At 37.1% G+C, this 26,783-nt stretch overlaps 1 protein-coding gene across 4 annotated transcripts in view; it reads right to left on the reverse strand.

Annotated features, from left to right (window-relative positions):
* LOC109839493 (DNA mismatch repair protein MSH4) overlaps positions 1-26,783 on the reverse strand; it is a 52,033-nt gene that overhangs the window by 4,749 nt on the left and 20,501 nt on the right. Inside the window, exons 9-25 of one of the 4 annotated variants that reach the window (XM_020407943.1) lie at positions 22,987-23,059; positions 22,745-22,890; positions 22,147-22,232; positions 19,878-20,017; positions 19,673-19,812; positions 19,543-19,593; positions 17,708-17,771; positions 17,144-17,287; positions 17,000-17,067; positions 16,838-16,896; positions 16,533-16,689; positions 10,459-10,511; positions 10,277-10,375; positions 9,881-9,995; positions 9,677-9,799; positions 9,283-9,436; positions 8,012-8,137 (exon numbers count right to left, since the gene is read on the reverse strand). In XM_020407943.1, the coding sequence (XP_020263532.1) occupies positions 8,118-8,137; positions 9,283-9,436; positions 9,677-9,799; positions 9,881-9,995; positions 10,277-10,375; positions 10,459-10,511; positions 16,533-16,689; positions 16,838-16,896; positions 17,000-17,067; positions 17,144-17,287; positions 17,708-17,771; positions 19,543-19,593; positions 19,673-19,812; positions 19,878-20,017; positions 22,147-22,232; positions 22,745-22,890; positions 22,987-23,059 (1,692 nt within the window). In that variant the 3' untranslated portion in view covers positions 8,012-8,117. Of the gene's footprint in view, positions 1-8,011; positions 8,138-8,595; positions 9,545-9,676; positions 9,800-9,880; positions 9,996-10,276; positions 10,376-10,458; positions 10,512-16,532; positions 16,690-16,837; positions 16,897-16,999; positions 17,068-17,143; positions 17,288-17,707; positions 17,772-19,542; positions 19,594-19,672; positions 19,813-19,877; positions 20,018-22,146; positions 22,233-22,744; positions 22,891-22,986; positions 23,060-26,783 lie in introns of those variants that run through there. The other 3 variants (XM_020407945.1, XM_020407944.1, XM_020407946.1) reach the window with 3 other exon arrangements.

Consider the following 26,783-nt stretch of genomic DNA (forward strand, 5'->3'; position numbering starts at 1 on the left):
GATCTTCATCTTGTCTTCTACCTCTAGGACTCGTTCTCGTTCTCGTCTTTCTCGTGCTTCCAACTCTAATCCTTCTAGTATCTCTGCCACCTTGAATTATCTTGTTGATCAGATTGTGAGCATAGAGGATAGACAGGAAGAGATGATGCGAGTTCAACAAACAATTGATGACTATGTTCCTAAATCAATATCCTGAACAGAGGCCTCCATCTCCAGACTCCAGGCCATCCCAATCCCAAGATTTTTGAAGACAATTTTCTGATTTCTTTTAGTTATTTTCTAGGTTTTGTTTAGGTTTGCTTTAAAACTATGTATTTGGTTTTTCGATGTATTTTGACTCTTGTCTTTACATTTGTAGTTTGTTTTCACATTTCAAATTTCCTTATCTATGGATTTGATTATATATGACAATTAAATTGTTCTATCCCACTTTTATGTCTTTTTGCTAATGACAAAGGGGGAGAACTATGCGTGATATGTGTCTCTATGTGATATGATATATGTGTATTTCAGGGGGAGCATATTTCCAGGGGGGTACAAAATTTAACTTTGATTTTACTCACTTACTAACCCTGATATTTGTTTGTCATCATCAAATCAAATTGAATTAGTTGTTTATGGCAGTTAGAACTCATATTTTAAAAACAAATTTGAACATATAAGTTGTGTCCTTTGGTCTAAATATATATCTTTGAGTTCATTTTTCAAAACACGTCTTCTTGAACCAAAAACTTTCATATGCTCTTAAGTTGAAAATCTGAAAATTAAAACTCTCTTTCTCTTGCCTTCAATTTTCCAAAAAGCTTACAAGTATTTATTAGGCATTCAAAGAGAGATCCTATTAGCCACTGATTCTAAGATCACTTGTTCATCAAGGCTTATAGGGCAAAGTGTTGTAATCTTCTTCAAAGTATTTCTCTCTAGTTTGAGGGAAAGTTCTTCTCTATTTTAAGAAGGTGTTTGCATTTTGGCAAGGGAATTATCAACGTTATGCAGGAGTTATTCTTGTAAGGAAATTCAAGAATAGTGAAAAATCTCAAGCAAGCTGCTTGGGGACTGGATGTAGGTCTGAAGGACCGAACCAGGATAAATCCTTATGTTTGCGGTTGTGCTTTTCTGGTTTGAGTATTCTATATTTGCTGTGATTACTAATTGTTGATATAATCTTATTCCGCTGCATAATTATTTTCAATTTCGAAAGAGATTTCTATAAAGCATTCAACCCCTCCTGCTTTGAGCATTGCATACAGGATCCAACACAGTGCTCATCATCAATTCATATTGTTCCTTGGCTTTCTGAGTTATCAGACCAAGGATCATTTCTTCTTCGAACTTTTCTTGCAGCTCTCGCTCCTTGAACATCAAATGTGGGGGATAAAGGATAGTAAAATCTTTAATAACAATTTTCTCATTATTATAGTGTAATGCTTCAAAGAAGTCTATAGCAGCAAGTTCACTTTCTTTGTCAAGATCATATTCCTTCTCATTAAAAGGAACATGTCTCCCTTACAAGGGGATCAAGTCGCCATATTTGGTAGGAAAGATAATGTTCTAACAAATTCCGTTCTTCCCATATGGTTCTTATAAAGGCTAGAGGCTTTGCTTGCAAGAGATTGATTATGTTCGCATTACCTTTCTCACAGCCTGAATCCACTTTTGTTAAGGATCCCTACATAGGGGCTTTTGTACATATATATTTGTGGCAGAAAACAGAGAGTTTGTCTCTCCCTTGCGCTGCGCCAGAACATGCTTAGACGAGATGATGAAGTGCGTTGACCTTCACCGTGTTGTTGAGGGTGGCGTCTAGCGATGACCGAGCGGGATGCCAACGAAACTAAATAGAAGATGTGTTGCAGAATCTTCTATAAATGGTTTTGTAACTGTTGTGTAATGTGGGAGCCAATTAACTACAATTATGTTTAGGCTCTTCCTTTTTAATAAATTTAATTAAACTTTCCGGCTGTGTTTGGCAAGGGGATAAATGATGGGTTAAGGGAGTTTAACCCTTCATTAGCCTGCCAAACAGAAAAATAAGCTCACGGGTTAGTTAACCCGCACGTGAGCCCAAAACTTCATTTAACCCGTCAATTGGAGGGTTAACAATTCCTCGTAAGAAGGCGGAACAAGGCTTGTTCCGCCTTCTCACGCGAGGGTAGGAGGTGGAATTTTGCCAATCGATCTCGGCAGCGGGATTAGGGGAATTGGGCAGCGAGCAATTTTTTCCTCCAAATTGAAGGGTTAACAAATTCGCAACAACCATTTTCCCCCAATTTGTTTCCCTCTACTTCTTCCCTCCAATCTTTCCCTCTAAAAATTTCACCCTGCTTCTTTCCCTCCATATTCGCAGCTATTAATAGGAATGTTTTAGGGGAGCAAGCAAGAGGAGAGGAATTTTCAGCTGATTGGGGATCTCAAGTGACTGGAGGCAAAGAAAATAGAAGTATGTTGATTTTGAAATATCGACTTGGTTTCCAAATCTTTTCCATACGAACATGATGTTTTATGAATCTCTTTGGTTGATGGAAAATTTCTATTTGTCTTTGTAATGTAAGATTTTTATTGCTATCTCTTCTTCGAGGGAGTAGACTATATTTTACATATGCTTCTCTCTTTTTTTACCAGAAAGTTAATTTGTCTTTGTAAGTAAAATAATTCATAAAATCCTCTTGCATTGTCAACGGTAGCTCGACAATTTTGATTGGGATCAGGAGGGGTATTGGAAAATTTCTAAATTTTGGACCTCTAGAACTTGATGTATATATATGATTAAACCACGCGGCTACAGATTTCAAAGGTAATTAAAGAGCCTGACTCGACAAAATGAAACGATACATGATCCTGCAATTCAATTCGGTTAAGAAGTCCATATCGTGTTGGGAGAATCTCCACTAGCATTCGCCATCAGAAAAACTTGATTTTATTATTGTCTTTTCTTCGAGGGAGTAGGCTATATTTTACACATGTTTTTCTCTTTTTATCAGAAAGTTAATTTGTCTTTGTAAGTGAATTATAATTTTCTTCACTCCGAAGAATTGCTAAGAAATTAAATTTGATTTGTTCAGGCATATATGTTGGGTATTTACTTGTTTTCCTGATTGATATCAATGCTAAATTTCACATTACTCTAGTGCAACTATACATTTGTAAACTTCGGCAAAGTGTTCAAGATGTTCGCTCTCAGAATCCTAAATAAATTAGACTCGAATACAAATTATTATTAATTGTAAGATTTGGACAATTTACTCACTGTAAATTTTGTGAGGGAAATCAAGAACATGAAGTAGTGGTAGAATGGTAGTCTTTTAAATAAGCCAAAAATGATGCATGCATCAACAAGTCCATGATAAGTCTCTGTGGTATGCACAATACCTCGGATCCGTCACTTTGTTAGCCCCTTCTTGATCCACAATCGCTGGCAGCTGAATTTTGTTGTTCTCCAATAGGTACTTAAAGATGCCGGGAACTTCGTCATCTTTGAAGGAGTACACCTTGGGAAACCTCGGCTCTGAAGATTTTTGCTTCTGAGGCCGTTGTTGCCATTGCCCCCGAGCTTGTTGTGGTGCTTGTTGCTGCTGCTGCTGTTGCTGTTACTGAGGTTGCAATTGAAAGGTTTGATTAGCATCTACTGCATTAGCGTGTGCCTTACCTTCCCCCTCGGGTTGAAATTCTGTGCTGAAGCATTTGTCGCCTGTTGGCCTCTCTCCGCCTTCTTTCTTCTGAGGAATCGCTCTGCTTGTTCTCCTCGGACCTTCAGATCCTTCCATGTCTTGGACGGTGCTGTCCACATTGCTTCCAACACGTCCAGGGCGAGGTTGTTGTGGCAAGTCTGGAGGATGAATTCCTCGGTGATCGGGTCCCGACAGTTCATCGCCTTGTTCCGGAACCTCTTGACGAAGGTGTCCACCAATTCTCCATCTTTCTGCTTCTCGTCCAGCAACGACCCGATGGATATCTCTGTGTCGTCGTCAAAAAAGTTGGCGAGGAACTTGGTCTCCATGTCGTCCCAGCTGTTCACACTACCTGGCTTGAGGCGGCGATACCAATCGAAGGCGGCTCCGCGAAGAGTGCCAACGAATGACCGCACCATTAGAGGCTCATTGCCAGAGATAACTCCCAGGTGCGATTTGAAATAAATCAAATGTTGAGTGGGGGAACCCATCCCATTAAACGGCGTGAAGTTAATTAGATTGAACTTCGCCGGATATGGGATTGATTCCCACTCTCTTGGGTATGGGCAAGGAATGCCTGTTTTCTTCATCTCTTGAGCGGAAATCAACGTATTGATTTTGCTCTCGAGATTTTTAATCTTCAGATTTTCATCCGTGTTTTCACCAGCATTCTCGTTACCACCCCCTGCATTGACGGGAGGATTATTGGTATTACGAGCTTCATTCGTATCCTCGTCCTCCAGGTTAACCGGGTTACGACGACTTGGCTCGCCTTGCTGGTTCGTCAATGCCTGGATTTGCTGGTCATTGGTGGTTTAGTATTGTTCACTTGATTTTTCTTATTTTCTTTTCATTGGCTAAAAGCAGTTTACTATAATTTTGGCACCTGTTATAACTTTTCCTTTTATTTGAAGCTATATACTGTTGCAGCAATGCATAAGCGATCTGAGCATCCTTTTGGGCCTGGAAATAAGAGATTTGGTCCTTCCTGGTTGTTTGATGTTGTTTTGTGTTACTATGGCATGCTTGCTTGGTGTTGGTTTTGCTACGCTCTTGCATACTCAGCTTGGGAACCTGCTGGTAGTTTTCAGATTCATCTAAGGGCCTTAGTTCATGGGTTTTGGTTCGGTTTCTGCTAGGTGTTTTGAATTTCAGGAGCTATTACAAATGTACAACAGTTGCCTTTTGCCCACATTATCCCATTGGCTATCAACAGTTGCCTTTTGTCCACATTATCCTATTGGCTCCCCAGGTTTATGTATGGTAGAATTGAGGTCAGTCACCACCTACAGCAGCAATGCCCTTTTCCTCAACCAAATGACTCCAGTTTCGGGTACGTTAAGTTCAATTTTGTAGTGTTTGCTTTGGAAATTTTCTCGCTTTGTTTTGTTTTTACTCTCAGGTGGGATCTCTGCTGAAATTGGCTGCGAGTTTGGCTTTCTATATTGCTGGGAAGGGAGTATTTTGCTCATTGTTTTAGTGATGAAATTTGCTATGGGATTGTTTTGTTATATTGCTGGGAATTAAGAATTTTGCACATTGTAATACTGCTGGAATTTGTTGGGCATTGAGTCACTTTTGTGTGGAAACATGAGCTAGTTCAAATGCTTTCTTCGACACCGTACAAGTTGTTCTCTGACAATAATATGTTGTAGTAAAATGGTGGTTTGTATATTCCTGATTGGGTTTTGTGTGTAAATGTTGAGAAGTTGGTCTTAGAGAATCTAAGTCACATTTGTTTATTATTTTTTAATTTTATTTTGGAGGTCCTTTCAGATTGGAAAATAATGGATCTTTAAATATTGTTGTATTATAAATCTTCAATAAGGGCGAAAGTGGTATTTTAAAAAAAAGTTATGAGGTTAATCTCCTTAACCCCTCTCCATTTGCCAAACACAAAAGACTTAACCTCTTGTCTTAACTATCGTATCCAAACGGGTTTAGAATTTTTTTAACCCTTCATGATGGATTAACTAAGTTAACCCTTCTCTTTAATCCCTCCTCCTTAACCCTTTGCCAAACGGGGCCTCCGTGTTTTATTGTAGCACTCTACGTCGTCTCCTTAGCGCATGCAAGGGAGAGAGTGACTTGTTCATGGCGAAGTTTTTCTTTTTCAAGCCCGTGAGCAGAAGGTTCAAAGTAATTGATAATGGCAAGAATAGGACGCAAGTACACTCAGGGTGTATGACTTTGAGGTTGACCTCAATAACATCCATATCCTTCAAGAATCGTGCAAGTGAATACTGGTCTAAGGAATTGGATAAGTATTGCATGATTGGACGTCAACTTAATCCAATTCTAGAAAGAACAAACCAGGAGGTAGACCATGTGATGCAAGCAGCAAGAAGAGAGGGATAAATGGAATTTTCTACCGAGGCATGAAGATAGAAATTGAATATTCATCAGTGGGGCCCTGAATGCGCCGAAGAAGCTTGTTCTTCTGGGGCCAATGGCATGGAGGAGAGTGTGATCATTTACTAGGCTTCGGTTTGGCCAGCGAAATCTGACATATTTTTTTCCTGCGGATTGGTTCGGTCACGTGCGCTAGCGTATCATTTGGTTGGTTTTGGTTGGAGGAAGGGCAGTGAAGCGTCGAAGCCTTCATATGCTACCACAAATGAGATAGATATCATATAATAGCCCTACGATCGTATCCCAAAGAGATTGGGGGACAAAAAAGGGAAAAAGATTCTGATGGAAGCCACAAATTTGGAACCTCACTGATGAAAGAGAGATGAAAAAGAGAGGGGAAAAAAAAGAAGGAAAGAACAAGAAAGGGAGGGGAAAAGTGCAAGGACACTAGTATAGCTAGAAGTTACCTTTGGTGCTATGCTCCTCAAAAGTCATGGACGGAGTCATAGAGAATATCTTTGGATTAGTGAAAATGTGGCAGGGTCCTTCAATGATGTGGAGCTAGATTTATCCTGTTTATGATTATCTGGAGATATTGCTTGAGATTGTTTGGTAGATATTTCTTCATTAAGAATCTAAAAATCTACTTCAATAAATAATCTAGACCACGAGCAATACTTTCCTCATTTGGGAACTGGTACAAGAGCCTCTACTATATGACAACGGAACAGAATAAAAATTGATAGATGAAGCAATACTCTGAATAGGATGCACAACTAACATAAGCTAGCATTACATAGAAAACAAATCACGGACCCATGACTCCTAAAGCCATATTCAAATATGAAAATTACAAGAAATATTAAATGGTAAAACATGAAATATACATACGTGAAATAATCTACTTATTAAAGATCCACGCATGATAGTTATAAATTTAGACTGTAATCACACTTATGGCTGCAATACGTGTCAAAGCTTAGCATTTGTCTCAGATTTCTAGCCGTTCCTTATTGCAGAATTAAAAGGTCCATAACATGCAATTATAAAAGACTCAATAAATACCAGACATTGTATATATCAATATGAAATAAACAAGGAATATGAAAGAAATAAAAGAATTCATCTAAAAGTGATTTAAATACGTGGAACCTCGGTACCTTGACATTAATTACAGTCCCAATGATGCTTAATATGATCCCCATTTTGTCGAAAGATACCTACAATAATATTTATTTCTGGTGTCTTGTGGTCCAGTTACAATCCAACTGTTCATCTTATCTAAATAAGCCACTTAATATCCAAAACATAAAAGAGCTATTGAAACTATTACCACACAAACTGCAACAAACAAGAACCTGTATTCTTCTAACTTGCATAACCTTGAGGATTGTCCTAAAGAGATGAAAATGAGAAAGGCTTTGAGGCCTGACTAAAGCCCCCGAAACAGCTTAACAATGTAGGAATTTATTTACAAATTTGAAACATGGTTTGCCAATTATTACTATGCACAAGGTTATGCAAATTGCCTTTTTCTATGAAAAAATATGCATCATAAGAGCAGTCCTTACAGTTGGACGCAGATGCCGACCCTTATAGCTGGTATTTTCCTTTACCTGTCGACATTTCTATTCAGAAACATATAAGTTGTATTAATACCAACCAACCCATCTACGGACCTGTAAATGTACTATGATATCATCCGTTTAAGCAGGATATTAATTGCCTTGTCGATGGCACAGTGATAAAATTGCAGAGATCTCTTTACAGAATCCTGTGAAAACACAACTAACACTAGGCAATGTATGATCAAGGACCTTGTGCTTCTTATATTTCTATGCTTATATTTGACTTGCTAACACAAGAAATTTCACTATAGAACAGCCTCTCAAGGCTTGCAGTGCAAGACAAAAATTTATTAAGTTGTATTTCAGCTATAACAGTATTATTCTATAACTTGTCATTAAAAAAAGTTCAATGCTATCTATCAATGAGTTGAGCTCATGGATCGTCTGAGAATCCCAGGCAAGCTGTTTAGTTTGGATTTTTGTTACACTCTGGAAGAAAATAGACATGGACTGCTAATAAGCACCCGAATTAACCACGCGAACTCCCACCTTGTATGAAATAATGTCATCAGCTAAGCAATAACAATCCATTCCTTTCAAATTGATGTAGACTGAGAGCCAAGTTAGTAGTTACTCAGAACCACTTGAGAGAAATGCTCAACTGAAAGTGAAACCAGTATGCTCCCCAAAAAAGAGGGGGATAAAGTGAAACCAGTACAAACTGGAGAATAACGAAACTCATAAAGACTGAACCATGGCCAGTAGATGAGGGCCTATAGATTTACAAAATCTGTATATTGAATAGGGAAGTTGATTGACAACTACATTCATCAGTAAGCAGAGGATGAGAGGCAATGTAAGTGTAAACATAACATCATGAAGGAAACCTTAAACCGACATCCTAAAATTAATAAATGCTAGTAAGAGTGCAAGGGGATAAGAAAGAAACCATTCACTAGCAAAATAGGAAGTTCTAGTGAAAGCAGTTCATCTTGCCATATGTCTTCCTGTGAGGTTTAAATCATCTATGGAAAAGATAATTGTACATGCTAGTATCTTTTGTCGGACATTTTAAATATGAAATTTTGTTTCATTTTAGTGGCAGAAGTAATTTTTCCAATTGTTGTGACAATCCCTGTGCCTCATGCATATCCCACTGAGTAAATCATTTGGTTCTTGGAATCATTTAGTGCTGTTTCTCTCGAAGCAAGAAGTGTGTGTCACTGAGACCTTCTAATGAACCTTTTCTAGATAAAAGAACTGTATCTGCATTCACCCGAAAAATTAAGTCCTACTAGAAAGCTACTAGGGTAGAGAATCTGACAGTAGTTGAATGCGCATAATTTGCAGTTGGGTACAAATAAATGGAAGTGTACAAGGTCCCATAGTAAAACCTGAGAACTGTCTTATCTAAAAGGTGTAAGGGAATATAGTAGTCCCCACAATTTGTAGGCCACATGGGAATCTGGTGAAGATGCATTTTGGAAATAATCGATGTAGAAAGAAAAAAGTACAGAGTGAAATTCTCTCTGATTAAGGATAACGAAGCAAAAAACAATTGCATTAGCAATAATGGCAAAAGATTATTTGTGTAAACATTATTATTTTCTTAATAACATGCTAATATTAAAACAATAAGGGAAAAAGGAATATACATGTAATTGTAGTAAAATCTACACATCAAGTTAACCGACCTTCTGTGTAGCTCTCCTTAAGATTTTGCAAAGCTCTTCGGGTCTCATCCTCACCTTGCTGGGAGTATTTTAAGCAAATAAGTCTTTGAGCTACTCTGTACGCCATTTGAATTGAATGGTACTGCTCGCAGTTTATATCCATCCTCTCCACTTCCTATCAAAGCGGACACAAATTATCTAGTAAGTTTTACATGTTAGCCATATACTGACTTACACTAAACCAGAAGGTTCTGGCTGTTTTCCTAGGTCCTGACGATTTCACCTGTTGAAATAGATGTCAGTGATTTAAACCATCTGATTTAGAAATACGTTTTCTCATGTATTTACCAGTTTCATAATTGCAAAATTGATGGATAAATGATAGGATATGATGGTAAAAATTTTGACCAATTACCTTATCCGTGATCTTTGTGGTGATGCTTCTTGCTGTTTCAACCACAGAACTTGGTAGACCCGCAACTCCAGCCAGTAAGAGGCCATAGTGTGGTACTTGGCGTGGTCCATCCTTGAGGCAAAACTGTTAAGCAGTCAATAATTGATGAAACATCTATAAAATTCTTAAAAATTTCCTGACCAAATTAAGTTACATAAGATAAACCTTGAAGTCTAAGCGATTGTTCCTCAAATCAACTTCAAAATGAAGAATCTTGACATTAGGATAGATGGTTGCCAATTCAGATAACTCTTCCATGTGTGTAGCAAATATAGTATACCTGATGAAAAAGCAACAGCCAGAGACACATTAAAGGCTGAAAAATCAACTAGTCCACTAGTGGTTATATTTTGAATCAGAGAGGAAAACAAAGGGAGACAAAAATAAAATGAATAATATGAATTAAGAAAACATGTAATTCATTTACACTATGATGGAACAACATCAACACAACTGCATAAAATCTTCATATTGTAAATGGATCAATAATTAAGCAGAAGATAATTTAAAAAAACTATGTAGTGTCCATGAGGAATAGGTGCATTAAGTTCAGGTCTTTACGCTTTGAGAGAAAGTAAATGCTCACAACAGCTCCAAGCAATTGCATATCCATCAGAGGTAGAAGTAGCCCTTCCAAGTTCATCCATGACAACAAGGCTCCTATGTTCAAAACTGAAGCCTTCAGGCACATAAGCTCACAACAAATTGTGCATCTTACATGTCATGATTGGTGTAGAAGAAACCTTGGAGAAATGTTTTGCATCAAGAAAGCGGTCTCTTTCATTTCAGTCATAAACTGCAAGCGAAAAATTATCTTTTTAATCATTGATTTGGTGGTGCATGCTTGACACATCAAGAAAATAGCCTGTATTGCTGTAACTTCTATATACTTCTAACAGAGGCAAGTTGGATTGCAGCAGATTCTGGTGCATGTATTAGGATATCAATAGAATGTGGCAATAAAGTCTGCCAATGAGTTGACAAAGTTTTGACATAACAAATTGATATGTGCTACCACTCATCATATTAAAAAGTTGTTCCTATGTTGTCGAGCTTGCCAAATAGTGCAATGTTAGAATTGCGACAATCAGCATTTCTCACTGACTGACAGTGTTAGTCAAAGAAAGGGGGAAGACTTTTTTTTCTGATTGACAGAAGAAAACAGCCAAGGAAAAAGAAGGGGGGTGCTGCTTATTTTGACAAAAAATGCAAACGGGCCCCATCAATCCTCACATCACCGAATGCTTTTATCAAATCACCGAATTCGGTGAATGACAGGAGAGAGAGCGAAAAATAAAATGCGCAAAATTGGGGGACACGCAAGATTTACGTGGTTCAGCACAAAATTGCCTACGTCCACGGGCTGCTGCAGATCTTTCACTATTTGGCTGAAATTTTACAAACACTCTCACAGATTTCTCACACTCCCAGTTTCACTCAGAAAATCTCTCAATTTTCTCACTAAGACTTTTTTCTCTAAGCCTTTCTTTTCTCTCTCTTATTCTTCTATAAGAGGAGTTGTTTCTGGGATGATTTTTCCTTAAGAGTTTGGGGGCCTATTTATAGTGTTTGGAAAGACACTATGCACCAATAATTTATTATTGGTGGGACCCGCGGTGGGGCCTGTCTGCATTTTTCTTCTCCTCTCCTGTCATTCACCGAATTCGGTGATTTGATAAAAGCATTCGGTGATGTGAGGATTGGTGGGGTCCGTTTGTATTTTTTGTCAAAATAAGCAGCACCCCCCTTCTTTTTTCCTTGGCTGTTTTCTTCTGTTAATCAGAAAAAAAAGTCTTCCCCCTTTCTTTGACTAACAATCTCCCACTTGAAGACTAATTTCAATCTGTCTTCACATCTCGATCTATGCAACAGCTCTTCCCCGATCTTGTTATTCTTGCAGGCCAACTGAAGCTGAACACAACTTCAGTTTGTCAATAGTCACCGTCTTTGTCAGCATGTCTGCCGGATTTTGAGCTCCACTGATCTTTTCAAGCTTCAAAATTCCATCTTTCAAAAGTGACCGGATAAAATGATACCGCATCTGTATGTGCTTCGTTCTGGAATGAAAGGACGGATTCTTCGCTAGATGAATAGCACTTTGACTGTCACAGTATAAGACATTGTCTTCTTTTTTCTTGCCTAATTCATCCAAGAAATTTTGAAGCCACACCATTTCCTTGCTGGCTTCTGTAACAGCGACATATTCTGCTTCAGTTGTGGAGAGAGCAACTATCTTCTGCAGTTGAGAAGCCCAACTCACTGCAGTACCTCCTAGAGTATATACATACCCTGTAGTGCTCTTTCTGATATCAACATTTCCTGCTAGATCAGCATCTACATAGCCTGTTAGTATTGTATCTCCACACGCAAGATTTACGTGGTTCGGCACAAAATTGCCTACGTCCACGGGTTGCTGCAGATCTTTCACTATTTGGGAGAAATTTTACAACAGTGAAATCACTGAAACTCCCAATAGCGGTACCATAGAACATTGGCCATAACTATTGATGGCAAGATTTCGATCCTTGGTTCATATTTTATGCTGACTTCTTGCCTGGGGATAATAGGGAGTTTTGTTCCAGGGAAGTGCAAGTCCTTTCTCTATTGACAATTTCTGCTTCAAATTTATAATCTCTTGCAGATCTGATCCTGCAACGAGCATGTCATCAACGTATAACAATAAAATAATGAAGCTATTGTCAAACCTCTTGAGATAGCAACAATGATCTGCTTGGCATCTAGTGAAACCGTTGATGCCCATAAAGCTGTCAAACTTCTTGTACCACTGTCTGGGAGCTTGTTTCAGTCCATACAAGCTTTTCTTCAAACGACATACTAGATTTTCCTTGTCTGCCTTCATGAAGGCTTCTGGTTGCTTCATATAGATCTCCTCCTCTAAATCACCATGAAGGAAAGCTGTTTTTACATCTAACTGCTCAAGATGTAAATTCTCAACAGCTACAATTTTCAACACTAATCTGATTGTAGTTAGTTTCACAACCAGAGAAAAAATTTCATTGTAGTCGATACCTTCCTTTTGCTGAAAGCCTTTGACAACCAATCTTGCCTTGTAGCGCTTGTTCCCATCATGCTCTTCTTTGATCCTGTATATCCATTTGTTATAAAGAGCTTTCTTACCTTGTGGTAATTCAGCTAAGTCCCACGTCTGATTTGACATGAGTGAGTCCATCTCATCTTGCATAGCAGACTCCCACTTGACTGAATCCTCCACCTGCATTGCTTCATCATAACACTCTGGTTCACCACTGTCAGTCAGCAACAGGTAGTGCAAAGAAGGCGAATAACGCTGGGTTGGCTTAGGAATTCTGGAGGAGCATCTCACTTCTGGCGTACTTGGTTCTTCTTAAACTACTTCATGGCTTGTTTGAACATCATTTTCAGAAATCTCCTCAAATTCAGCAAATTCCTTTGTTTCAACTTTTATACTGGAGCTACTTGATTCTGCAGTTGATCTGTCTTTGTACATCACATTCTCATTGAATATGACATCTCTGCTTCTGATGATCTTCCGATTTTCATAATCCCAAAATCGGTAACCAAACTCATCACCACCATAACCAACAAAAACACATTTGTTAGATTTGGCATCAAGTTTACTTCTTTCAGCAGAATCTATGTGTACATAAGAGATACAACCAAAAATTCTTAAATGTGAAAGGTTTACCTCTTTTCTGCTCCAAGCTTCTTCCGGTATTCCACCATCCAAGGGAACTGAGGGTCCGCGGTTGATTAGGTAGCCTGCGGTATTGATAGCTTCAGCCCATAGGAACTTGGACAAGCCGGCATGTAACCTCATGCTTCTGGCACGTTCATTCAAAGTTCTGTTCATGCGCTCTGCTATGCAATTCTGCTGCGGTGTCATGGGAACTGTTTTCTCCATCTTGATCCCGCTGTTTGCGCAAAACTCTTTGAATCTACTGTCTTTGTACTCTCCTCCATTGTCTGACCTCAACTTCGTTATCTTCAAACCAGTTTTATTTTCCATCATGGCCTTCCATTTTCTGAAGGTATCAAAGACTTCTGATTTTTTCTTTAGAAAATAGACCCACACCTTCCTTGTAGAATCATCAATGAAGGTGACATAGTACAGTGAGCCTGCAAGAGATGAAACTGGAGATGGTCCCCATACATCGGTATGAATTAATTCTAACCTTTCTGTCTTGGGTGTCTTGCCAATCTTTGCAAAGCTGACTTTCTTCTGTTTGCCAATGATGCAATCTTCGCATAAACCGACATCTACATTCTTCAAATCCGGTAGCTTCCCTTTTGACAGAAGTGTCTTCATCCCTTTCTCGCTCATATGACCAAGCCTTTGGTGCCATAGGTTTGATTTTCCATCTGCATTTGTTACTGCAATGATATTCTCTAAGTTAGAGGTTATATAGAGAGTACCACTTTTCTTACCTCGAGCAATGACGAGTGCTCCTTTGGTAATCTTCCATTCATGACCCGAGAAGGTTGTACAATAACCCTCTCCATCAAGCTGTCCCACAGAGATCAAATTCCTTCTAAGACCAGGAATATGTCTTACTCCTTGCAGCTTCCATGTGGTCTGGTTTGACAATTTTAATCGAATGTCTCCCTTACCAACAATCTTCAAGGTTTCATCATCTGCTAGATGTACCTTTCCGAAATCACCGCTGACGTAGTTCTCCATGATTTCTCGGCATTGGGTGGAGTGGAAGGATGCCCCTGAATCAAGAATCCATGATTCAATTGGACTGTTGACGCTTAGAATCATAGCATCACCTCCTTCCTCGGTCACGTTGGCAGACTCCTGTGCGCCGATGTTTTTCTTCGGTGCCCAGCACTCCCTCTTGAAATGACCCTTCTTGCCACAATTGTAGCACTTGAAGTCTTTCTTTCCTGATCTAGATTTGCTCCTTCTAGATTTTGATCTGTCGTGATTTGAACTTCTTTCTGAAGTTCTTCCCCTAGACTCCGTGTGTAAAGCTGAGGAGGTTGAAGCTTCACCCGATTCTCTCCGTCGGATCTCTTCACTAAGAACCAGATCACGAACGTCATCGAACTTCAACTTGTTGCTTCCCGATGAGCTACTCACAGCCGTGACTGTAGCGTTCCAGCTTTCTGGTAGAGAAGAAAGAAGTATCAATGCTCGTACTTCTTCATCAAATTCAATCCCAACTGAACTCAACTGGGTTGTGACTATGTTGAGGGGTAATTTCCCAACAGACAGCAACCTTGATACAATAACATGCAAAATAGAAGGAAATAGAGAGTTCATTGCATGCTTACAGGAAGTTGTAAATTGAGCCGACTTTTAGGAACCATTGTAGATTTAGAGTTAGGTTCCAATATAAACCTTATTTTGGTGAAGGTTAAGTTAATTATGATGATTGGTGATAATAACTAGGATGAGTTCTGATCATTTTAGAGAGCTTAAAAGAATGCAGCAAGGCAAAAACTACCCATCATTAGTATGACTTTAAGACGTCACTTCCATCTTCTACAATCAGTATTTCTCACTGACTAAGAGCAACCTTGATACCATAATATGAAAAATAGAAGGAAATAGGTAGAGTTCATTTCATGCTTACAGGAAGTTGTAAATTGAGTCGAGTTTTAGGCGCCCTTGTAAATTTAGAGTTAGGTTCCAAAATAAACCATATTTTGGTGAAGGTTAAGTTAACTATGATAATCGGTGATAATAAATAGGATGAGTCCTGATCATTTTAGAGAGCTTATAAGAATTCAGCAAGGCAAAAACTACCCATCATTAGGACTACTTTAAGACATCACCATCCTCTACTATCACTGGAGTATAATTAATATTTTCTCTCTCAAGTCAATCACCTTTGTTAGAATATAAGACGGTAGCCCTAAACCATCATCAAAACTTCAGAGTTTTGGTGTAGTGTACCTTTGACATGGTAGCGAGCAAGTTCAATTCCCAGCAGCCATGAGTACAAAGCGGATTTTAAAATCAGGTCATGTTGTTGAATAGCTAATGCTTCCAGATTTTTTTCCGAAACAAAAATCAGTAGCTCCATATATATTATCCTAGTCCCATTCTATATCTAATATTCTGTCATGGGAGGACAACCATTTCTAAACATGCAGTGGCAGAAATAATTGAACAAATGACAAATGCACTTATTAAGGGCAAGGTATGACACTTTATTTGGTAGTTAATGGTTTTGAATCTTGACACCAATAAAATAGTTCCAAAGTCTAATAACTCCTGTGTCTTCTGGTTGGAAGGTGATATTCATTTCATCTTACATTTTTCAAACGATAATGCTAACTACACTACACTTTTCTAAACTACTCTCAAACTACAAGAGAAAGAAGTATGGGCTCCCTTGATGAGTCATCAATTTGCACACACTTCTCTCTGGTAGCATGGAATTAGCTTGAGTGGCATAGTGTAGTTATCACTACTCTTTTCCAAATGTAAGATAAGGGGGGAAAAGGTTTCTCTAATACACTTCTTATACTTCCCAATTTCCATGCTCAAGACCTGATCACATCAAAATCATACGAATAATATTTATCTTCATAATTAAAGTTGCAAAACTTAGCCACTGATATAAGTTACTAAACTTTCAATAGCATCACTAGATAATGTTAGAAACTTGTGTGGAACTTTGTACTTTAGTTTCATCATTTTGGAAGGTGTGAATAATTAAGAAATTCCATATTATGAGAAAATAGGTATAGCAAAAGCTATAAAGGATAGCGAATTCCAGACCCCTGGAGAATCTCCCACCAAAAATGAAATCAAGCAGGCAATCGTTTACATGGAGAAATAAGATGAGGTTTCAAAGTCACATACAGTGCTAGAGTTATATTCAACATTGTCTCCACTCCCTATCCGAGTGAATATGCGATCAACAACTCTTAGTGACGCAAAACGCGCAGGAATATAACACCCAATTTGTGCGAGGATAATGATTAAGCAAATTTGTTGAAGATAAGTGCTTTTGCCACTCCTGATAAAACAATGCAAAACACAGTTGGAAACAGTAAAACGTAGACAGTATACAAAATAATGGTAATGTTAATCACGTAAAGAAAGAAATACACTGCAATGAGGTAAATGTAAATCTACAATAAAAAATGTAAAAACATAAATTGTACATGTTTGGGCCCATGACAACCACCATGTTTGATGCTTCTGATAGGAAAAGATTGTTAGGCTGCATAAGAAAGTTTACAAAATCAGTCTCTGTTGTCAGAATATTATAGTAACTATAGTCAGTTTCATTGAAAAGGTAGATTATGCAAACTTCGGAAACGCACAATAAAATCATTGTGCAAGCTTTCTAAAATCGGGTGCCGTCCAGCATCGACTGCCATCGGACCATTTACTGCCAAGTTAGAAATCAGGAATTTGAAAATTGCCATCTCAATATTGGAGTGTATAAGCAAAAAACTAGTAACTACCTGTGAATTCTGGTCTTGTATAGCGATCGACAGGCTTAGTAGATATCATGTTTGCAAAGGAATTGACTAGCATATCTAAAAGGCACAAGACCTCTGCGAGCAGTGTCAAAATGGAAATATCCTTCCTTATGTCATCAATTAGTCCTGTAAGGGAAACTATTAGCCAAAGAGAAATATAATAGTCATAATAACTGAAGCCATATTCAGGAGTAGGTGATATTAGAATAATACTAAATACAAAATATTTAAATATTTATGACCCAAAAAATTTTGGAATAAATTATTTATGAACAGCTCATCTGCAGCACTAAAAATAAGAACTTTAAGCTAGAACCTACAAGACCACTGGGTTGGGACTTTTTCTATTTGTCTCCTAGGAAAACTTTTGGAGCAACAATGTTAATGAATGGGAATTTGACTCCTGTCAGCCGTATAAGATACTTCAGAAGGTTTTTTAGTTCAAAATATAATAAATATACACCAAACTCGTCATAGACATTTTCAAAATTCAAAAGAAAATATATATCTCAAATATAGACTTAACCGTAGCAACATTATTGCTACCTTCCAAGCAAAACTCTGTCCTCATAAAACATTCAGCTGCTGCAGATTTATTCCTGATGTTTAGCTGAAAAAGAAATTTGCAACACATTAATATATCATTTAAACAACAGCTTAGCAAATTATGTTTCCTCCTATTAGATAATAGAGTACAATTTCAATATGCTCAACTATAAGAAACATCATTAAAATGTTATGCTTATGCATTTTGATAGACAATGAGTACTTTCAAGGATCAATTTTGAGAGAGGAATCCAACCATTGTTTACTATTGGAGCCAAATTCAGCGCAGTCAGATGCATTTTAGACTATGCTACAAGAACCAGTGGGCCAAATGTTTCTAGCCCCAACTATAAGCTAAGATCTGTGACATACTTGAATGGTGGATAATAGTTGCTTGCCCCAGTGAATAAGCTAAGATCTCCGACATACTTAAACAGTGGGCCAAATGTTTGCTTAAATTCCTAAACACAAAATTAACTCCAGAATATTACTTAAGCCAGATCCAATTGATAAATGACACTTTCACCTTTGAGTACTTGATTAACAAAATTTGACCCCAGTGTAAAAGAATAGAGGTCTGTTTCAAACTTGATTCCGATTAAGGGGTTAAAATAGTCTAGCTTAAGCAAAAAAAAGGTTCATCTTAATTAAAATAGTGTTTAGATGTATTTCCCATTTTAAGGAGTCAGCAGAAAACAAAGTTTACATTTCAGTTTCATTCCATGATTTCCATCTAAGGAAGATAAGTGAAAGTTTGATTCTGATGAACGGGTTAGTTACAGACATTGAAATAAATCCCTATGAAATCAGCTACTTGCTATAGAGCTTGGTTTTCAGTTTCACTAAAGCTATGGTATTTCGTACCTGTGAAATTTCCCTTTCAGTTCGATTCGAGAATAGGGAATCAGGGATTTAGTGATCTATGGATTTTGGAGTTTAACTCTAATTAATGGATTTAGAAATCTATGCCTTCGAAATACATCACTATAAAATCAACTACTTTTTATACATTTGTGTGCTAATAAGAGACCACATGAAACTTGAAAGTTTTGAATAGTAAGCTAGCCCAAGGGTATTGGCAAAAGTATCAATCAGGGAACATTAAAAAGTAGCCAATGAGTCAGCTAGTAGAAGTGAATCAGTCCAGTACAAAATAATAAAAAGTTTAGTATTGCAAGTTTACACAGTTATAAACCCACTCAAAAATTGGACAAGTGTGAAACATTAAATGCTAAAACTAGCTTAAGGGAAATATATAGTGACTATTTCATGGAACAGAAATGCTGATAGGGATAGGACACAACACAACTGAATGACGAGAAAAATTCCAACAAAAGTACAGAAAAACAACAAAACGAATCATATTATGGACTGCCAAAACAACCATCAAAGTGATAAAGCCACATAAAGGTTGGAAAGAAATGGGACTAGAATTTATTTAAGTTCTGTTCCAAATAACTTTTCCTTCTCTTTTTTGTGTTTGATATGCAGATCCGATTAGCATTTGATTATAATGATATTTTAACTTGCAGAAGGGAAAAAAATCTTTGACACTGCTTTTGCGGTAACAAATGACATCAGCCTGGTTTTCAAGCCTCATCAAACCAGAAACTGTCTAGTTGGCTCCATCTATACTCCACTTTTAAGCCATGACCATTACCAATGTATTATGAATGTGCGAGATGAAGAGAAACTTCTGGGTAAACTTTGAATACCTTAGCATGTGCTTCATCCAACATATAGGAAGCATAAGTTCTTCAATTTCAATATACATAGAAATGCTAGTTAAAAATTGTAGCGTGCTGTGAAAATAGTGTGCTGCGGAAAATGCTTACTGAAGCAAGTTCAACGCTTGAGCAGTGCATGTTCTTCCCATGTTTCACAACCTGTTGTGTGATAATGTATTAAATGAATATCATGCATCGACTAGAACTATATTTGCACTAAACGATGTATATATCAAACCTGAATAAATTTTTCAGGAAGTTTTCCAGTTATGTCCTTTTGGGGAATGCTAAAGTAAAATCCTTGCCTATTATTATAAGGAATCTTCAAATTTGGCATCTTAAATTCCTCACGGTATTTGTTTGCAAGGTTATGGATAGCTGCAACCACAATTTGATGAGTACTGCAGAACATACAACAACAGCAGTTATAGAAGTCAAACTACCTTCACTTGTATCACAGAAAGAACGCCGGGCAACATCAAGAAGCCCATCTATTCCAGCTTTGATGGCAAAACATTGTTGTGTGCAGGCAACAAAGGGAGACCTTGCATGTAAAACATCTTCATCGATCGCATCACCAATTCTGAGACAAAACTCAGAAGATTTGGACACTGATAAAGACTACATAACAGCATTTTAAAACTGAGGAGAAGCATTGAATTTGCCGGATAAGAATGGAGATGTTATTAACTTAATCATAAATACAAATGAGTAAGTATTGTAATGAATAGTACTTATATCCAGCAGTGTATATCTATTGAGTGGCCAGGATGAAATATAGTTACTTAAGCCAAGGAACAGAAGATTAAAAAAGAAAACAGATTTGGGACTTTTGTTCAACTATTGCAACACACAAGCAACAGTTTGACCCATTTACGAGTGCAGTGCTAGAATGCAACAAGCAAGTATACACAAAGAGCTCCAGCTTTCCCAAAACAAAACTATGCTTGTCTTTGGGACCATAATAAGCTTAGAAGATATGAAAATGCTGATGAGAAGCTAATCTTTGTATACTATGCACTGCATACCACTGAAAGGCAGTAGTTTTTCAAGCTGAAAGCAAGACTAAATTGTACACATGGAGACTGAATGAACCTAACAACTAACCATTAGATTATGAGAAAACAGCATCAGCATAACCTTGTTGATCATTTCCAACAACAGCATCACATGGACATATTTTAGGTAGAAACAAATGGAAGGATATAGTGAATGATATATGCATATTAATATTGACGGATAGATTCTAACGACTATTATCTGAAATATCTCAGAAGGACCATAAAGAAGAGAACCTATATAAAGATTATTGAATGTACAGCATGTGATGATCAGCTAAATAGAAGAACAAACTATGACAGACAAAAACATCGAAATGTGCATTTAGACTAATCTTAGTTACATGTTATCTCAGAACGATCAGATGGAAGGCTTTTAACTCATAAAGCTCATAAGGACAAACATCATATGTTTGTGGGCGTGGGTGTGTGGGCGTGGGCGTGCGTGTGTGTAGGCATGGGTGGATGTGTGGTGTGGGGGCATGTGGTGAGTGGGTGCAGTGCATCAATGCGTGGGCAGGCGGGCAGGCGGGCGCGGGTGAAGGTGTGCATGTGTGAGCACACACACCAGATTCGCACGCATGCACCCCATGCGCACATGCGCGCACCCAGACACACACACGACACACATGTATGTACATGTGTGTGTGTGTGTGTGTGTGCGTGTCCATGTGTATACATTTATGTGTGTGTGTAAGAGAGAGGAATATGGGTATCCTTGGTACCAGTACCAAGGACCATCCTTGGAGTGATGTGCCTAATTCTCATCCACTCATTCAATGAGTGAGTAAATAAGTCGGAACCATTTTCAAGTGGGCTACTTGAGTGGTGTGGATGAGAAGTGGTCACATCACTACTGGGCATCAATTTTGTGCTTGGTACCAAGGAAACTCATTTTTCTCATATATATGAGGAATATGGGTATCCTTGGTACAAGGACCAAATTGAAAGAGTGGATGAGTATTAGCCACATCACTTTCCAAGAATCTAAATAGTTAAACAAGGAGATAATTGGCAGGCTGAAACGGCAGTTGCACACTAAACATTAGAGTCAAACTGTTATCCTAGGACCTAAACAGTTAAACAAGAAATAACTGGCAGGATGAAAAGGCAGTAGTACATTAAAAAATTAAGAGTCAAACTGTTATCCTAGTTGAGTTGTTGAATAGCCTATATAAATGGCTTACTGCAAGAACTTAGATGATCATAACTGCATAAATTGACATAGATTTCGTACTATGAAGTGACCACGAAAAATGATATATTCTTCTTTGACCTTAACAGATAGTTTTAGGTTTACAGCTCCTTATGAAACTTAAGGTTTACAAGGCATATTTCTAGATGTTCTTCTGTATAAATCCCTGTATGATGCTATAAAATCTTGTGATCCTTTACGATACGAAAGAGAATGTTAAATGAGAGTGATGATATTTAAGTAATCTCCAAAGAACTGAGACTTCATTATCATATTTGAAGAAGTTATGCTCTTTGTGCTGTTTGGGAACATGAATTAACAGCAGTTTTTCACTTTCAGATTACATAGACCAACAGTTGGTGGCACGTTTTCTCTAAGGTTTAATATCTGAAAAGTTTTTTTTTTAGATAGAATTAGATGTTCACCTACACAGATGAAAAGAACAAGATAAAATCAAACCTCTGTCTCATGCAGGCATATTTTTCATTTTCACAAACAGATCTGTAAATATTGCAAAGCAGAAAACTCTTTGCATCCTTGAGCACCTGAAATATCATATAAAATTACTAGTTAGATAGCTAACTCAAGGCACATGCTGAAAAGATAGACTATAGTAGCTAAACAAATGTCCATACACATATAGAGAATGGCACGCGTGCGCGCACATACATACACGCGCGCACGCGCGCGCACACACACACATAGAGAGAGAGAGAGAGGAGGAGGAGGAGAAGGATGATACATCTACTTGGCAGAACAGTCACATACACAATGTGCCAAAAAATCGACCTGTTTTCTGTTCAAATCCAAACGACAATGCATGAGATAAATAAATATAGCACAAGTAATGAAGGATTGGAGGTGATGTAGATATGCCTACAGTAGCTAAAGAAAGAAAGAAAAAATGCATATGATTTGCCACAAGGAGATAGAAAGATGGAGAATACAATTATATAGATAAGATCACATGGTTATAATGTTTTAGTTGAGAACTGTAGTTAAAAGATTTTAATATGATAAAGATGACAGCAGTATAAAGTAAGGCAAAATGATATACCTTTGTAAGAAAAGGCAAGGCATCTAGAGCTGTTTTCAGAATGATAATGTTCGATATCAACAATTGACTCTTTCTTCCGTTGGCAGGCTTCAAAATTTCTTCAGTGATCTTTTTTGGTTTAAAACAGAAGTGGCATAGAACCTTATCTAAGAAAAAGGACAGATGAATAAACATAAGGTTAATACTAGTTGATAAACTGTGGCATACAAATTAGCCTATGTTCAAAGCTAAATATTCTTTACCAGTCTCTTTAGGGAATTTACGGAGACCCTGGGATAGACCAAAGAATAACTCTTCATTGTTCATCAACTCATCCTGATACGCAAATCAGGAAAAAGAGCATGATATAAACAATATGACTGTTGACTGGAGGACTTTAAATCTAAATGATCTTAGCCCCTTTTCTAAATCATCAAATTTTAGTTAAATAATAACAGTGTTCATAATACTGCAGCACGCAAGTTGTGTATGTGTGCGTCAACGGAATAACACTCCATTAAACAGAATTAGCCAGAAGCCAAACCCCAGTGGTCATACTAAATCTTGCAAGAACCTTTTCCAGTTACATGTAATCCAGAGCAAAACAAATCCATTCGTAATCAGTGTCCAGCATGAATCACATTGCATGGTATGGCCTCTCAACTAGTCCAACTTTATATGCTTGTTTTATGCCAAGTCACAATCTCTCCTATATCTATGAAACTATAATCCAGATGTCTAACTTGTGTATGGCTTCCCCCTTGTTCTGGACACAACAGGTAATTCCCATTCCTACCGTTAACAGTCTTTAATTAACAACCAATGTCCTCATTATTTACCTATATCCAGTATCCCCAAAACACATAATTTGTATCCATATCCCAATTCAAAGTGTATATTCTAACTTGTACTTACTCCACGTAATTGTGGTCATGAACCAGCAACCTGCATTCACTTCTAAGACTTTAACCAGAGATCATAGAGCATATGTTTGTAACAACCAAACAGGAAAACCTTCATATGTTGAACCAACCTTCTCTTTGTTGTTCAAGCAACACAAGTAAAACCTTAATAGTATCTGAACCCTAAATGGCATAATCCACCATCACAGAAAATTGTAAAAAACTATTATTAAGAACAACAGAAATGACAAAAGGAAGATGTCGTCCCTGCTATGTGTATCCCCCAACACACAGCTTCTAAATTAACTTCCACACTCTATGATGTCTCTTGGAAAAGTAATAGATGACTCCATTGCACCTAGCAAATGACCTTGATGAAGTTAAATAGGAAAGAAAAATAGGCTTGCAACTCATCTCTACTGAACATGGCAAAGGCAGGGACCAAACCTTGGACAAGTTTGTGATGAAATTTGAAAGTCGAGTTAAGTTAGAGAATTCAACCCTGAACTCTATTTGGGCCCTAGTTGTAGTGCTGAACAACTTGACCCAAACTGAATCTGTTTCTGAACTACTGTCACCTAATATCATGGTCCCATATAATTAGGGAAATAGTTGACTAAAATCCAGTTATCTTAAACTCTCCAAATCCAAAGCCTTTTAATGTTCAGTATAGCATAATAAAACAACTATATGTAACATGCTCTGCATGTGGAGTTTCTCACTGTTACTGATTTCTCTCTCTTCTTCTTGCTTGAAGAGAGATGTGTAGATAGTAAGCAGTAGTAAGCACTTATAAGTCACTACGTGCAACTTCTTGCACTTGAGTTTCATCGGCTTAAAGTAATTTCAATTAGTTTAGTGGTCTATACATAAAGTAGTTAGCTTCTCAAGCTGGATTAGAGCATACTATTATTTCTAGCATGTTGGCAAAGATGTAGACAAGAGATTACAGAAGATCTGTAGGATAAGGCTGTTACAATCATATTTCCGCTAAATATCTAGAAGATCTTGTTAGTTATGAAAAATACAAGTCCATATAGATTAAACCTGGAATCCATTGTTTTCATAAGTAAGATGTCGATAAGTTGGATCTGTAGAGAAAATTCAGGAATGACAACAGAATAAAGATTGCAAACTTGGAGCATCAGTACACAAAGCAAGGTCTTCGAGTTAATATAAAGTGGGGAAAGTACTTAAAATTAGAAACAACTCAGGCTGCTCGTGTAGAATAACACAGCTACATGTTTGTCAGTCATGTAGATAAGTTTTTTTTTCTCTCTCTCTTTCTTCAGAAACCTGTATATAGGGGTGAAGAAGAAAATTTGTACTCAACTTTGCTGTATTTTCTTTAACATAACATGCTGGAGTATTGCTTTATCCTTTGCCATTTCTCCATATTGTTGGTATTTAAAAAAAAAGGTTCTTTTCTATATTTACACCCAAATCTCCTGTATTTCTAGATTTACCCCTCAAATCTTGGTATTTCTAAAAATACCCCTAAATCTCCAACTTAGAATAAATCTACCCCTCCTTTCTGCCGACATTGAATTAGTAACAGTGAATGAGTGGATTTCCAAAATCACCCTTAGTTTCACGCAACTAGTTCTTCCCCAAATTGAAACTAGGTCTCACTCGCCTTAATTTTCCCTCAATCACTTCACCGAAGTTACATCGAAGCCACATTGAAATGTTCATCATTCTCATGAATATATGGAGATCTTGGGAGGATTCTGTTTTTCATTTCTCATGCTTAGGTGTTCATTAATGGAATTGATCATACTGCAGAAAAATCACTTTCATATCTCACAAACAATTATATTGTTTATGGGTTTCGTTCTAGTTGATTTTGTACTTTAATTATGATGCTTAAGAATGTAGTTTGGGGAAATCTGATTACAATATGAATTTTGATTATGAAACTTCATGCTCCTTACACAGTTGGGTTATGTTGAGATTGTTTGTGTTGACTGTAAGATGATGTTCATTGAAAATAAATTTAATCAGTTCCAATTCAATATTTAACATGCACTTGTCTGTATTTTTATTTGATAAGCAATGAGGAAGGAGAAGCAGTGAGGAGAAAGAAGAAGCGGTGGGATCAGGTTTGGTTTGAAGGAATATATGTTTTGGTTGGGGTTTTCTAATTAACTTTTGTTTAATACGGAAATCGAACCCAAGACCTTGGGAGCCATATTGGAACCTCCCAACCATCCAAGTCACCCACAGTTTCCTAATTAACATGGTTATTAGATAGTTAACTATAAAGTAATAGTTTAGTCCAAAAGAAATCTTAACCATTAATATAAAAGAGCACTAGGGAATATACTGGGCATATTCCCTAACTTTGAGAAGTTAAGGGTATATTTATCCGAATTCGGTTATTTGAGGGGCAATTTAGAAATATCAAGATTTGGAGGGAATTTAAAAATATGGAAGATTTGGAGGGCAAATAGAGAAAACCTCTTTAAAAAATTTGTAATAATCATTTTTTTTTTGTATGCAAGATTTTATAGGAGGCCCACCTCATTTGGATTTGAAATATATATATATATATATATATATATATATATATATATATAAACCTCTTAACTATTCCATCTCTTTAAAATCTATATACATCTCATCTACTTTTTCTTCACAATAGCTTTAAAAAACGAAAATAAAAAAAAACTACAGAGAAGAAGAGAAGGAGAGGGACGAGGTTTTGAGTTTTTTCTTGGATTTAGGGTTTATAATCTTTTCTTCGACGGATCGGCAAGCATCTCTTTCCTCAATTATTTTCTAAATTTTTTTTTAGCTTGTTCTTCATTTTCAACTCATTTTTTTCCCTTACATAGAAATAAATAGTAGAATTCATGTTTAATATTATTAGAGATTTTTTTTAAAAATTTTTTATTGTTATATTCTTATTCGGGAAATGAATAAAGGATTTACAATTCTAGGATCTATATTTTTTAATCTTATTTATTTATTATATTTTCCCTCCATGATCTTAACATTATTATTGACATTAGTACTATTAATTTCACATAATTTTTCGTACAAATCAGAAGATAAAAATTTTGATTTACATAATATATAAATTTATCTTTTACTCATTTAGAAGTATTTATTTAAGAACTTGACTGAAAACTGAAGTTTACTTATTATCTGCATCA

The sequence above is a fragment of the Asparagus officinalis genome, chromosome 4, assembly GCF_001876935.1.
Source record: "Asparagus officinalis chromosome 4, Aspof.V1, whole genome shotgun sequence".
Taxonomy (NCBI): domain Eukaryota; kingdom Viridiplantae; phylum Streptophyta; class Magnoliopsida; order Asparagales; family Asparagaceae; genus Asparagus; species Asparagus officinalis.